Genomic DNA, 15,946 nt, shown 5'->3' with positions numbered 1-15,946 from the left:
CCCGTTCCCTTTTACTTCCGGGGTTGCTCTGGATCCTCTGGTTCCGTAACAACATCCCGTTGGCTTCCCTCAGGCAGCGGGACCAGTGCAGCCGCCGCCTCCCAGGTGCGCCCGCCGGTCAGGGCCCTTGCCCTCCCCGGCACAGGCCGCGATGGCCACCAACCCACAGCCGCAGCCGCCTCCTCCAGCGCCGCCACCTCCCCCGCCGCAGCCGCAGCCACCGCCGCCGCCGCCGGGCCCCGGGGCTGGCCCCGGCGCGGGCGGGGCGGGCGGCGCGGGTGCGGGCGCCGGGGACCCGCAGCTCGTGGCCATGATCGTGAACCACCTCAAGAGCCAGGGGCTCTTCGACCAGTTCCGCAGAGACTGCCTGGCCGACGTGGACACCAAGGTTCGGAGCGCGCCGGGTTTGGGGGTCTGCGAGGGAAGGGGAGGACCCAAGGGCGCGCTTCTTTTGCAGTGGCTTCCTCTTGGAGCTGCAGCTGGGTGCCACACACTGTGTAAAGCACAGCGTGTTCATTCGTTAGCATGTCCATTGGTTCGTTTTACCGACTAGTGTTTAAGTACCTACTACGTGCCAGTCATGGTTTCGGCGCAGTGATTACGCCGGTCTGATGAGCAAGACTAAGGCATTGTTCTTACAGGAACTGGTTTGAAAATAGTAGCGCTAACAGTGGCTAGTTTTGTATTCATTCTCATATCTGATGATTTTACTTTGTATCGAAGTTATGTTTGCCTTTTTTCTTGAAGGTTTCTGGGCGGTAAGGGCCATGAACCTTTATCCTTTGGAGAAATCGCAAAATGGTAATTGAATCAAGTTATGTGCAATGTGCTTTGCTGGACATCGTGGGGGTGGGAGCGCAAAGATAAGGAGGCAAACCTGAGAAAGGACTTTAGTATGGTTTCTAGCAGTGACTACCTGATTTAGGTAACTTAGGCCATGTCACCATTCTAAGGTAAGAAGGGACAGGAAGGTGGGGTAGAGAGAACCGAGTCATGCAGTGGAGAAAAGATGCAGGAGAGGTGACAGCAGATACTGAAGTGGAGAAAGGACAGGAAAGAGCAGATTCAGGAGAGTAATGTAGAGAAGGGAAAGGTCAGCAACGAGGTTCCCTGTCCAAAACGAGAGGCTGGAAAGGGAAAGGGATTTTGTACCAAATGTCAGAGTGAAAGGGACATTAGCAGGAACAAGTAAACTTAGCTGGATTGGCAAAGAATTAGCCAAAGACACCAGGAAAGAGCAGTCAGTGAGGTGGTGGGAAACCCACAGTAGAGTCTAGAATTCTGGAAACAGAAAGCATGTTGGAAAATTTACTGGTTTGTGGGGGTTGCTTTTGTCTGCTTGTTAAATCTGGTTGGGTCCATTGGATAGGAGTTTTGATGAAATGAGGGTTTCCTTTTTTTTTCTTTTTCTTTTTTCTTTTTTTTTTTTTTTTGAGACGAAGTCTCGCTTTGTCGCCAAACTGGAATGCAGTGGCGCGATCTTGGCTCACTGTAACCTCCACCTCCCGGGTTCAAGAAACTCTCCTGTCTCAGCCTCCCACGTAGCTGGGATTACAAACGCGCGCCACCACGCCCCACTAATTTTTGTATTTTCAGTAGAAACGAGGTTTCACCATGTTGGCCAGGATGGTCTCCATTTCCTGACCTCCTGATTCGCCCAATAGGCGTGAGCCACCGCGCCGGCCGAGGGTTTTCTCATACATAGTATGTTTAGTTGTTCTGAGGAGCCTTGTTTCTTTGAGAAATGCACGTTTACAACATCCGCAGATTCTTCTAAATCTTTCAGGTGAACTACACACAGTTCCACTCTCTCTTCTGGGGAAACTCTCTTGAATATCCTGGTACATCTTTCTTTATAAGGACTCATACTGGGCCCACTATGTAAAATGTGGTTTTTCAGGATATTGGAAGTTTTGCACCACAGAGAATTCAATTCACTTGGGAGTGTTCATCTATTTAGGAAGTATGGTTTTTTTACTTTTGTCTTCAGGAATATGCACTGCTACCTTTTAGAAATAATGCTATTGCCTTTATTATTTTTGTTATTTAATGGGAAAAGGTTAGACATGGTCAGGTAAATGTTACCAAATGAAAGTAGTTCAACAAGTAAAGGTATTCAACAAGTAAAATATTTACTTTGCTCTTCTCAGAAACCCATGAATCTGTGTGTTATCATTATGTATACAAACTAAAAATTGTAATGTACTGCTGCAATGTCTAAGGCTCAACTTTTTTATTATCCTGTTCCCACAAAATGTTATTTGTATGTGTCTGTAATATCCCTCCCAGATCCTTCAAAGTAAAGGATTAAAAACCGTTTTTGGAGGAAAGGAGAGAAGCACAGTAGCTCTGATCATCTGATGAAAGTTAGGACTTTCTCTCAAGAAAAATGCACAAGTAACACATTAAAATGCTGTTTTTCAGGCCGGGCGCGGTGGCTCAAGCCTGTAATCCCAGCACTTTGGGAGGCTGAGACGGGCGGATCACGAGGTCAGGAGACCTAGACCATCCTGGCTAACCCGATGAAACCCCGTCTCTACTAAAAAATACAAAAAACTAGCCGAGTGAGGTGGCAGGCGCCTGTGGTCCCAGCAACTCGGGAGGCTGAGGCAGGAGAACGGCGTTGAACCCGGGAGGCGGAGCTTGCAGTGAGCTGAGATCCGGCCACTGCACTCCAGCCTGGGTGACAGCGAGACTCCATCTCAAAAAAAAATGCTGTTTTTCTGCTTCAAAATGGTTAACTATAGACAATTTCATGAGAATCAATCTAATAATGTATACATTTTCAGGGAGCTCAGGAACCATGGAATAAGAACCTATTTTAATGTTCTTAGCCTCTTTTTTGAGGTCAAGAAATGAATGATATTGTTACAACAAAACTCTTCCATTCCTAGGCACAATACTTGTTTATATGAACAAGTTTTCTCAGGGCACATGACTATAACAATTAGAAATAGGAATAGAATTGATGATCAACCCTGCTTCTTCTATTAATAAGACATATTCAGCCACAGACTTAGGAACTTTAAAAAGCTGTGGCTCAGGCTTGTAATCACAGCACTTTGGGAGGCCGAGGCAGGTGGATCATTTGAGGTCAGGAGTTCAAGGCCAGCCTGACCAAAATGGTGAAACCCCGTGTCTACTAAAAATACAAAAAAAAAAATTAGCCATGTGTGGTGGCGGGCGCCTATAATCCCAGCTACTCGGGAGGCTGAGGCAGGAGAATTGCTTGAAACCAGGAGACAGAGGTTGCACTGAGCCAAGATTGTGCCACTGCACTCCAGCCTGGGAGACAGAGCAAGACTTGGTCTAAAAAAAACAGTTTTTAAAAAAGCAACAATAATTTTTCAATACAATTACAAATACCATTTAATAATTATGAAAATGTCTAATATTTACTTTGCTTTGAGAAATTAGAACTGAAATGACACCCTCCCAGACAAAAAAGAACACTCGGTTATGGCTGAAGTTGTCACTCAGATGCTAGCTTAAACTTTCCCACAAAATCAATCTCTCTCTCTCTCTCTCTCTCTCTCTCTCTCTCTCCCCGCTTGCCACCAACATCTGTACCTACTCCTGGTTATGTTACAGGTTATGTTCTGGTGCTTCCTTCCCTCCATGACTCTCTCCTTCTCTTCCACTCCCTTAGTTAGCAATTAGTAGATTTTAATTTGATTTGAAAGATTTGTTCTCGTTGAATGCCATTTTATACTTCATTTTCTTATTTGAAAAAGAAAAGTTATTTCCCCCCTGCTTCCCAAAAAGCCAAAGTTTTTTTCATCAGAGCATAGCATTCATATCAATGTGATGAGTGGGCCAAAGTAGAAGATTCCCTATTCATGCAAAGAACCATCACTTTAATGGAATCCTTGAGTTTCATCTGCCACTTGAACCTCAAAGACTGACCTGCTTTCTGTCAAAAAGTCTTAACTTGTAGCATATAGAGTTATAGTGGATTATGTCAGGCACATACATATTTAAGAATCAAGACATTTGTTACCTGCCAGGTGCTATCTAAGAGCAAAACTGTCATCCAGTTTAGTGTTTAAACCAGGATGAGAAGTACCAAAGTCTGCTGCTACTCCAGAAGACCATAGAACCCACCTCCTAACTGTCCAGGGTCATTGATAGTCCTTAACCAGGAGAGAGATCTGACTGTAGCAGACCAAATCAACCCTTCCCACCCAAAGAAATGGTACCATGGGCAGCCCTAAGCTCCAACAACTGCGAAGACAACTCCGTTATAGACTACCAGTTTCCAGATCTCTGGAGCAAGCTTAGTGGTTACAAAGCCATTCTGTCTCCTTTGCACTGATTAGCATCTGGAGAGTGTGAGGAGGGATGATCAAGAGGCCCTTCAGGGAGTTCACCAACCAGGTAAATATGGCACCTCTCTTGTCAAGTAACAAAGTCTGATTTTTTTTGGACACTTCCTTAGTTATAAATGGCCCCTGGTCAATTTATTCACCCAACAAACATTCATTCAGCAACTCTTATGTACCAGTCATTTTTTTAGGTGCCAGGGATACAGCAGTGAACCAAACATCCCACTGTTATGGAGCTTACATCCTAGTGGAAAAAAAATAGACAACAAATAATGTATGATAGATCCTATGGAAAAAAGCAAGATGAGGATAGATGGGCTTACTGTTTTATTTCGAGTAAGCTGTTCAGGGTAGGTTTCAATGTGATGATACCTGAGCCATCTGTGAAGGAATTGAAGGAGCAATGCAGCTGTCTGGGTCTTGAGCATTCCAAGAAGAGAGCATAGCAAGTATAGAAGACCTGAGACCCGCTAAGGGGAAAGTGACAAGAGGTGAGGTAGGTATGCCTTCACAGATCCGGCAGGTCTTGGGAGCCATCAGAAGAGTTTGGCTTTTACTCGAGCTCAGAAGCCATTAGCAGGTTTTGAGCAAAAGAAGGGCATGATCTGACTTCCATTTCAGATGGGTTGGCCATGTGTAATGGCTTCCCCTTTCATGCTAAGTTGTGATTTGAATGGGTCAGTGAATTACATGGTTACCCTATTTTTAGAAGACTTACTTTGTTGTAGGTAAGGATAGAAGCATGAGGGCAGTTATTATAATTCAGACAGGAGATGAGAATGCCTTGGAACAGAATGGGGTCAGTATAGTTAGTGGGAAGTGGTCAGATTCTGGGAGTATTTTCATGCTAATGTTGAGAGAATTTGCTAATGGTTTGCAAGTGAAGTAGAAGACAAAGGGAGGACTCAAGGATAACTCTAAGGCTTTTCACCAAAGCGCTGGAAAAGGAAGAAAGGGTATAAATATGTGTAATATGTGTGTGTGTGTATGTGTATATATATATATGTATATATGTACATGTGGGTACATACATGTTCCTAGGAGAATACTTCTCAATAAATACTTAATATTTCTCTAGTCACTCAACTTTTTACTGAAAGGAGAACTTGAAAACAAGGAAAATTACCTGTTGAGTAGTTCAAATTTGAACTTGTTACGGGAAGACTAGACTAGAATGCCAAATGCATTGTGATGTTAGAGCCTAATGAATATGTGTTAGATTTGAGAATACTGGAAAGAGGAATTAGGCTTTAGAATCATTGGGGAGAAAGAATTAGTTAAGAATTAGTTTTTAGGCCGGGCGCGGTGGCTCAAGCCTGTAATCCCAGCACTTTGGGAGGCCGAGACGGGCGGATCGCGAGGTCAGGAGATCGAGACCATCCTGGCTAACACGGTGAAACCCCGTCTCTACTAAAAAAATACAAAAATTAGCCGGGCGAGATGGCGGGCCCCTGTAGTCCCAGCTACTCGGGAGGCTGAGGCAGGAGAATGGCGTAAACCCGGGAGGCGGAGCTTGCAGTGAGCTGAGATCCGGCCACTGCACTCCAGCCTGGGCGACAGAGCGAGACTCTGTCTCAAAAAAAAAAAAAAAAAAAAAAAGAATTAGTTTTAGGGCTGGGTATGGTGGCTGGCATCTGTAATCCCAGCACTTTGGGAGGCCGAGGCAGATGGATCACTTCAGGTTAGGAGTTCGAGACCAACATGGCCAATATAGCAAGACCTTGTCTCTACTAAAAATACAAAAATTAGCCAAGTGTGGTGGCACATGCCTGTAGTCCCAGCTAATCGGGAGCCTGAGGCACTAGAATCACTTGAACCCGGAAGGTGGAGGTTCCAGTGAGCCGAGATCACATCACTACACTACAGCATGGGCAACTGAGCAAGACTCTGCCAAAAAAAAAAAATTAATTTTAGTTCATATTGATTTGGGATAAATGGACAGGCAGGTGGGAAATGATCATGAAACTACCTTGTAGGATAGGAAATAAGTATCAGCAAAGGCCGGAAAATTGGAACTGGTGAAAGGGCATCAGAGGGATAAAATCTTTATCATTCTGTGTTAGAGATGGCTACCCATTCAGCTAACGGACTATATTTTAATTGCTCATTTGCCAAGCAGTGTGATACGCTATATGAAAACGAAGAGTAAGAGAGGTAGAGGAGGAGGCTTACACTTCAATGGAGAATAAATATGCCTTGCTCCTGAAAATACAATGTAGTACAAAAATTGCTCAAATGGTAAAATGTATAGAAAACAGTAGGAGTGGGGATGAAGAGCCCGTAAGTGTCAAGATGATTTCACAGATTAGGGTGAGCTCTGAAGGTGAGAAATTTGTCAGATGGACAACCAGAGGGAATGGTAGTTGCAGGATGGTAAGTGCAGAGATGAGAATTTATCACTGGAGTATAAACTTTGAAGCTAAAAGGAGGCAAATGGCAGAAGATGAGGCTATACAGTGCTTGCTTAGTATCAGTCAGGGACACTCAAACTCATCCCCATTGAAAGCTGTATAGAAGAAAGGTAGAAAGAACATCAGTGGTGGAGGACAGCCTCTAGAAATGGAGTGCAGTCCTGAGTGCATGGTCACATATTCCTTCCAGGCAATGCCCCTTCAAGTAGAGATGATATAATATGTGTTCCCCTCCATGCTCGCCTCAGGGAGCACATCAAGGGTTCTTCTCGGACTCAGCGCTGTCGACATTTGGGACTGGATAGTTATTTTACTGTCAGGGGATTGTCCTGTGCATTGTAGGATATTCAGTAGCATCCTTACCCTTGACCCACTAGATGCCAATAGCACTCTCATCAGTTGTAACAACCTAAAATGTCTCCAGACATTGCCAAGTGTCCCTTGGGGGGTGGGACTGAAATCCTTCTTGGTAGAGAACCATTGTCTTACCTCAGATTTAATGCCTAGTTCAAGTAGTTGCCCCTCAGTAATTTCTCTTGGGTCTATGCCATTAGCTGGTTTCTGCCACCCCAGTACAGACCTTCCTCACTGTAGTTATTGCATGCTTTCCTAAAAGTATTTTGTGTCTGTTTACTCTTGCGCTGTAGGATGATTAACCAAAAAGCTTAGCTGTTTTATCACTCTGCCCATATGTGCAGTGGGCTCCCATTCTCTACCCCGTAATTCCAAACTTCTTGTACAAGTACCCAAAGCCTTTTAGCACCTGGCCCCAACCTCTCTTTCTTAACCTCATTTCTCTGCTTTTTGTATTCTCTGCTTTTTGTATTCTCTTCTGTAGCCAAATTGGACCACCGATCTGGGGGCTCACTAAATGCTCCTGGCCTCCAGTTTTCTCATCCACTTGCTCTTTGTTTACATTGACTGTATGAGCAAAGCCAGCCATTCCCATTCCCAGCTACCATGTGCAATTGATTTTTCCAGCTCAAATGGCACATTTTCAATGAAGGCATGCTTCCTCAGATCTTCTCCCTTTTTTACTCCAAATCATCTAATAATAACACTTGTTTGTGTCTTATTTTCCAGTCCTCTGTCTATAAATAAGAGGTGTATCTTTCTTCTTTATATTCCTCATCTCTCCAAACACCTTGTCTTACACAAAATCAGTAGTATTTGAATGAGTGTAAGTTATCTTGAAGCAGAATTGTCAGAAACTGTGAAACTTTGTTGTCCCATGTTAGAAATAATTTTCTGAGAGGTGAATATTGATACTGTATAACATTGAAGACTCAACCTTCCTTTTTTTCTCTCTAGCCTGCCTATCAGAATCTGAGACAGCGTGTTGACAACTTTGTTGCAAATCACTTGGCAACTCACACATGGAGTCCCCATCTCAATAAGAACCAGCTAAGAAACAACATTAGACAACAAGTCCTCAAGTAAGTGTCAGAAATAAGAGTTCTGGGCAGGTTTTAAAATGTCCTAACCTACTTTGCCTGAAAGCGGAGAAATTACATACAAGTTTGTTCACCTAATGATGTTAACAATTTTACTTGATTTGGTGTAGCTGTTTCCTGTGATTTAGCATAATTTTGGATTTGGGTCTAATCACTTCACATTTTCTTATACATTTTAACAGTCTGATTGTTCCTGTAGACCTTTGGAAATATTTGAAGGAAGGAAATAACAATATGACTTTCTAAAAAATCTAGATATAATATTAATAGATGATATACACAGTTGCCTTCACAACTATTTTCTTGACCCTAAGAGAGCAAGCAGGCTTTATTATTCTTATTTTACAAATAAAGACATTAAAGATTACTGAAATTAAAATATTTTCTCTTGATTTGAGGCCATATCTTCTTTTAATACAGTGCCCCCGTCTTTTGCATTTGACTATGACTTTTAACTGCTACTTATGGATGATATAGCTCCCCACCTCCCCTCAAAGTGTTGGACCTGTCAGAGCCATTTTGAGTGAACAGAAGGTAATGAGAATTAGAAGAACTCGAATATTTGGAGCATCCTTAGAAAACTAGATTTACAGTCTTCTACTTTTTTTTTTTTAAATGAAACAAAACAAAAAAGGGTCTCATTCTGTCCCCAGGCTGGAACGTGGTGGCATGATGACAGCTTATTTCTGCCTCAATTTCCTGGGCTCAAGCAGACCTCCTAACGTCATCATCCTGAGCACCTGCCACCATGCCCAGCTTCGCGTTGTGTTTTTTTGTAGAGACAGTGTCTCATTATGTTGCCCAGACTGGTCTCCAACTCAGGCTCAAGGGATCTTGTCTCCTTGGCCTCTAAAAGTGCTGGGATTACAGGCATAGGCCACCTCGCCTGGCCACTACTTGTTCTTGAATGTAAATATTTGCAAAGACAAGAAAGCCTTCTACCCCTGCTATACCCCTCAAAAAAAGGGTGACTGAGTTATTTAGAGAGCATCCAGTCTCCCTGACTTGACAAGTATTTATGTTCAAGTACATCTTTGAGAATGAAGTGTAGCTTTTAAACAGTTAAACCAATCTGTTTTATACCTGCTACCTGTTAATTTCCTTTTGTCCCACAGGAACCTCTGGAAAGCCTATCTAGTCTGATAGTTTCAACCAACAGGAAGTCCCACAAATCAAAATTCACACCCTGACTAAAAGACAAACCTATTTAGCCACAGGTAATACTAGAAACCAGGAGCCTGGGGGCTCAGACAGTGTCTCCTTGTGCATAAGAGAAGAGGGAAATTCACAATAGCTTTTTTGTCTACATTTTAAAGGATGTCAGAGGAACCTGTAAAAGAGTCTAGGTGAGATCAAAAGATGCCATTAGAAGGCTGCATAATAATACCTGGTAGGAAAAGGTCAAAGCTGTTTCTAGAAAAAGTAGAAACAAAAGAGATCTGTTGGGTGACAGGCCTGCTGCCTGTCGTTTCCACAAAGGCCTTCAAAGAGAACAATGACCAAAATAACTTAGAACTGGGGGATAAGGGAGTGGAGGTAGGGTAGAGCACCCCTTCACAGACATTTATACAGAGCTCTACTGATTACTTTCAATGATTTGCATAGCCACCTCCCTGTTCACAAATGATCACATTGCTTTAAAGGCATATTTTTTGGGAGTCTGGCATTCTTTTTCTTCATATATTGACGCTCAGATTGAAGGCAAACTTCTTAGAATTGCATTTACTTTTATAGCGTACAAAATCTATAAGGTAAGGGAACAGTCATTCTGTGCTTTTATTTAAGTGAGCTAAGTCTTACACATGTGAAAATTAAGTGACATGCACATCCGTGTGAAGAGACTACCAAACAGGCTTTGTGTGGGCAATAAGTCCGAAAAGATAGTTAGCTGATAAGGGTGGGGCCGTTTAATAGGATTTGGGTAGGTAAAGGAAAATTACAGTCAAAGGGGGGTTGTTCTCTGGCAGGCAGGAGTGGAGGTTACAAGGTGCTCAGTGGGGGAGCTTTTTGAGCCAGGAAAAGGACTTTCACAAGGTAATGTCATCACTTAAGGCAAGGACCAGCCATTTTCACTTCTTTTGTGGTGGAATGTCATCGGTTAAGGCGGGGCAGGGCATTTGCACTTCTTTTGTGATTCTTCAGTTACTTCAGGCCATCTGGGCGTATATGTGCAAGTCACAGGGGATACAATGGCTTGGCTTAGGCTCCGAGGCCTGACATTAAGCACTTAAAATTACTGCTGTACCAGTAAGACATTGTGATCACAAAATCATGTTTGGTGCGAGGTAAGGAGTTCTTGTGGCTGTGTCAGTGATTAAATGCTGGAGCAATTTGCCTATGAGTAATGAGGAATCTCTTTTTCTGGAGCCATTTTGAAAGAGGGAAGACAGCTGCCTTCTCTTGGATAATTTAGGCATTGCTTTTCCTGGGACATTTGTAAATTTTCTTCTCGCTGTATTTATTTTTTTTTAATGAACTATTTTCATTTAATATCCATTAGTAACATTTTATGATACTGATAATAACATTTTAAAGCTTCCTTAAAGAGATTATTTAGTTGTGTTCAATCGGAAGGTATAGGGTTGGACTAGCCCCTGTGAATAAATATAATTTCCAACAGTTTTTCGTATGTATGCTTTGAGACATACATACTCACTTGACTTCATTAGGTTGAGCTATCTGCACTTGCCATTTTTGTAAGACAAAAATGGTCTAATATCAGCAATTTCAGATGGTTCAACTTAATAGCTGATCTGCTGACTCAGTAGGAGGGAAAATTTTATTCTACTTAAGCTTTTATTTGTACAACAGAATCTGAAAATCCTAGATAACTGAATAATGATCTTAGATAAACATAATTTGAAAAGAAGACAAGGAAGTAACTTTAACCAGAAAAACGCCAGCTGTTGGCATTTTGGCTTTGCCCTTGACCGAGGGCTGTAGCTTCTGCCCACTTGGATGAGGCAGTTATGGCCGCTAAGTGCAGTATGATCATTAGTACTGGACTCCATTTTTCTATAAGATACCAGAGCTGACCTCTGTGTGAGAAAGGACTAAAGTAGAAGTGCTTTGTTTGTTTGCAGGACAAGAGGCTAGAACATAGGCAGACAGAGAAAGAGACTGAAGCAAAAATTTGGGAGTGGATCGTTTTAATTTTTTTTTTGTACTTTTTTTTCTTCTTCTTTTTCTTTTTGAGACAGAGTCTCGCTCTGTTGCCAGGGTGGAGTGCAGTGGCGCCATCTCGACTCACTGCAATCTCTGCCTTCTGGGTTCTAGCGATTCTCCTGCCTCAGCCTCCCAAGTAGCTGGAATTGCAGGCACAGCCAGCTAATTTTTGTATTTTTAGTAGAAATGGGGTTTCCCCACGTTGGCCAGAATGGTCTGGATCTCTTCAACTTGTGATCTGCCCGCCTCGGCCTCCCAGTGTGCTGGGATTACAGGTGTGAGCCACCATGCCCGGCCCTTTTTGTACCTTTTTACTTGTACTCTAAAACCTTTTTTAAGATTGCTTTTTCTTATTTCTTTTCTACCTACTACATTTTAAATACACCTCTAAGATGTAACAATGTTTGCAAGATTTGCATTTTTTTTTTAATCTTAGAACTTTAAAAAGCAGGTAACCTACTTTGTGCCGAATTGGCTCATTTTTCTCTATGGCCCACATAAGTAGAATTATAGTTTCACAAGGCGATAAGGTGCCTCCAGAAATGAAAAACTAATCCATCCTGCACCCCAGATGGAACTACACTCAAAAATAGCATTTGTAAAGTGTAAGGAAAGATGGCTCCTCATCCATTCCATAGAGAGAAATTGAGGCTAAAAGCTAGAAATGACTAGCACTTTGATCTTCCAGTCCTATCCCGGGTACCTTGACTTGTCCACTTCTTTTTTAGGAAGAAACAAGATTTAAGTGTGTTTCTTAAAATAAATTCATGTTCTCTTATTTTACTCAGATGCCTTTGTGCAGAAGCACATTTCATAGATAGTTGTCCTCATCTCTCTTTTGTCTTTTGTATATGATATTTCTTTAACTCCATGTACCTTTCTTCGCCTTCTCCTCTGTAGAAATCAAGACTTGGCTCAAATGTCTTCTCCTTTATGAAGCACTCCTAAATTATCTTAGATATATCTAATAATTTCTTATTCCTCTAATAAGCAAATAATTTCTTATTCCTCTCTTTTCCTATAGTACATGATGTGTACTAGTGCCTATCATCTCATGTCTTAATTGTGTGTACATCCCCATCCAGAACAAGGACCAGGTCAGTTTGTAGCTGTCAGTGGCCAGCATAGTACCTATTATATAGAAGACACTTATAACATAATTGTTGAATGAATGAATCATCCAGTTTTTATAGCAGGAAGATAATAGAAAGCCAGAAGTCTTGTTTCTCCAAATTTTTTTCTCTAAAGTTTTCCTTCTTTTATTTTGTAATTTGATGAAATTATATTTTGTGTGTGTGTTGTTTGTTATTTTTCTGGGGACTCTAATGCTTATAAAAAGCTTACATTTTTTCTGTTAAAAAAAAGTTACAGAGATCATAGGTTTGTTTTATCCCCAGAACTCCGCTTTTTAATGAGCTTATTCCTATATGCCATGAGCAGAGTAGGCGTGAGATAAGCATCACTTCTATACTGGACCCTAGGTAGTGTACTGTGTCTAGTTCTAAGGGTGTTTTGTTTTGTCTGTTTCAGTATTTGCACTAGTGAAACAGTAGTAGAAAAGTTTACAGACTTTTATAGTATGGTATATCTAAAGCCACTATAGCATGAAACTTAGTTTCCATTGTCAGTCTATATCCAAGAAAATGGATTGGGACAATTTAAGTTGGATGGATGGATGGATGGATAGATAGATGATAGATAGATAGACAGATAGATAGGTAGATATTTTAAAGTAATTAATGTGAATAATATATTATTTTTTCACGTTTCCATAAATTATCTTGTGTTTCAGATCAGGAATGTTGGAGTCTGGTATTGACCGAATTATTTCTCAGGTTGTGGATCCAAAGATCAACCACACATTCAGACCTCAGGTGGAGAAAGCTGTGCATGAGTTTTTGGCCACGTTGAATCACAAAGAGGAAGCAAGTGGCAACACAGCTCCTGATGATGAGAAACCAGACTCTTCCCTTATTACACAAGGTGCTTTGCTTTTACTCTTGGTCAGTTCCGTTGTTTTTCTTCTTGAACTGAATATCAAGTTAGGGAGACTTGGCTCTTTAACACATTTTTTAATTTGGCTATTCCAGTGAAATTGTACTTACTTTAAATATCTCCTAAGTTCCTCAATTGTCATAACATTTCCTTTTTTAGATTAATAAAAATAATAAGCATATTATTAATGGGGTGTGTGAATATGATAATAGAAGGAATAACTAAAATAATTAGAGAATATAGTCTTTTTCTAGGAAGTAGACAGTTCCTCAGATTTGCATGGTGCCCTTCCTAAGATAATATATTAGAGAGATAGATAATTCAGAATATGGTATATACTAGTACTGGTACCTGAAAGTCTGAAAGAATATACAGATGGTCTGCACAGCATATGCATCGTATAAAGATGACAGTGATGTGTGGTATTGATTTAGCAGAGGTATCTTCCTTCTGATTAAATGTATTCTAAAACTTCTCTTTTTCTTTAAGGTGTTCCTGCTCCTGGGCCCAGTGCTAATGTAGCCAATGATGCCATGTCGATATTGGAAACCATAACTTCTCTTAACCAAGAAGCCAGTGCTGCTAGGGCTTCAACAGAAACATCAAATGCCAAGACCAATGAGAGAGCATCAAAAAAACTTCCATCTCAGCCAACCACTGATACTGGTCCTGACAAAGAAAGAACTTCAGAGGACATGGCTGATAAAGAAAAATCTACAGCTGACTGTGGAGGTGAAGGACTGGAAACAGCCCCAAAGTCTGAAGAATTTAGTGACCTTCCTTGTCCAGTTGAAGAAATTAAAAATTACACAAAAGAGCATAATAATTTAATTCTGCTAAATAAGGATGTTCAACAGGAAAGCAGTGAGCAAAAAAATAAATCAACAGACAAAGGTGAAAAGAAGCCAGACAGCAATGAGAAAGGAGAAAGAAAGAAAGAAAAGAAGGAAAAGACTGAAAAGAAATTTGATCACTCAAAAAAGAGTGAAGATACACAGAAAGTTAAAGATGAAAAACAAGCAAAAGAAAAAGAAGTAGAGAGTTTAAAACTTCCTTCAGACAAGAACAGTAATAAAGCTAAAACTGTTGAAGGGACAAAAGAAGGTATATAAAAACTTGCAAACATCTACAAAGTTTAAAGAACAGTATTTTGGGATCAGGGAAGTATCAAATTTGCCTTCATATTTTAATAAGTTTATTTAATACTTTTGGAAACTTAAATCCCCTTTGCCTAAGAAAAAAAACAAATATTTGTATTTTTGTATACTAATATATCTGTTCACAGAGTAAATTAACAGAGAAATTATGAATTTATAATTTGTCTTATAATTTATTCACATACATTATTTTAAGCATCTTAATTCATAGTTGGATATCCTAATCTTTATTAGGTAGTAAATACTTCAGTTACTTAAAATTCATTTTTTTATTATATCATACATTGTAAATTAATAGTTCAGTTATTTTTACAGAAGTCTACTTTGCCTTTGTATTTTTGTAAACCACTCTGCCTTGTTTGATAGTTTGACACGTATTTAAAGCAGAAAATTTTAAATGTAATTTAGTAATTGAGCTCTGAATATGTTCTTGTAACGAGATGATTTTTTTTCTGTTTTATTTTCCTCTTGAAGATTTATCTTTGATAGATTCTGATGTGGATGGACTTACAGACATCACAGTTAGCTCTGTTCATACCAGTGACCTTTCATCTTTTGAAGAAGATACTGAAGAGGAAGTTGTAATGTCTGATAGCATGGAAGAAGGAGAGATTACGTCAGATGGTAAAGCATTTTACATAATAATGCCTCTGAAGCATCCTGTCAAGCATTATTTGTATATTCTGATGGCTATATCCTGAAAAACAGTATGGTATAATAGCAAGAGCATGGGATTTTGTAGTTGAAAGATTTGTTTCTGAGACCCAGCTCCAAAGTTGTCTGTCTGGGCAAGCTTGGTAAGTTACTAAATCTCAACAACCTTTGGTTCTTCATTCTTTAACTCTATCCCCTAGTATGATTATTAATTTAAAATGTAGAGGAGATAAATATATGAAGATGCTTTTTATTTGTGTGTTTCACATTTGGGGGCAGCATAGTCCACAACACTGCCCTCAATTAATGGCACCAGTTGCAAGTTCAGGGTTCCCCAAGACCACCTTTAGATTTGATAATTTGCTAAAAGGGCTCATAGAACTTACTGAAAGGTGGTATACTCACAGCTATGGTTGTTTACAGTTAAGGTACTCAGATTAAAATCCGCCAAGGGAAGAGGCACACAGGGTAGAGTCCAGGAAAGTTTCAAACTTCCAATTGTTCCCCCTTGGATTACTTCCTCTGCATTGATGTCTGACGACATATGCAGAATATTGCCAACCAGGGAAGTTCACCAGAGCCTTGGGATCCAAAGTTCTTACCAAGGCTCTAGCATGTAGTCAGAGTTGGCTGCCCACATGGCTGATCTCAGTCTCTAACCCCTCTAGAGGTCAAACTCATACTCCATGACCCACCACTCCAACCCTAAATCACATTGTTAGACTGTTTAGCTTGACTCAGGAGCCTTCGCACTCTGAAATACTCCAGTCAGGCATAGCATTCCA

General features: G+C 40.8%; 1 protein-coding gene across 5 annotated transcripts in view; it reads left to right on the top strand.

The window, feature by feature from the left end:
• Window positions 1-15,946, top strand: part of BOD1L1 (biorientation of chromosomes in cell division 1 like 1) — a 60,636-nt gene continuing 44,690 nt past the window's right edge. For all 5 annotated transcript variants that reach the window (XM_033213771.1, XM_033213769.1, XM_033213770.1 and 2 more), the window contains exons 1-5: window positions 1-388; window positions 8,048-8,172; window positions 13,148-13,338; window positions 13,840-14,454; window positions 14,982-15,131. In XM_033213771.1, coding sequence (XP_033069662.1) covers window positions 152-388; window positions 8,048-8,172; window positions 13,148-13,338; window positions 13,840-14,454; window positions 14,982-15,131 — 1,318 coding nt within the window. In that variant the 5' untranslated portion in view covers window positions 1-151. The remainder of the gene's footprint in view (window positions 389-8,047; window positions 8,173-13,147; window positions 13,339-13,839; window positions 14,455-14,981; window positions 15,132-15,946) is intronic.

Source organism: Trachypithecus francoisi, unplaced genomic scaffold (genome assembly GCF_009764315.1).
Source record: "Trachypithecus francoisi isolate TF-2019V2 unplaced genomic scaffold, Tfra_2.0 Lachesis_group1, whole genome shotgun sequence".
In the NCBI taxonomy this organism is placed as follows: domain Eukaryota; kingdom Metazoa; phylum Chordata; class Mammalia; order Primates; family Cercopithecidae; genus Trachypithecus; species Trachypithecus francoisi.
The sequence above is the reverse complement of the archived record's forward strand: the minus strand, read 5'-3'. Positions and strand labels throughout refer to the sequence as shown.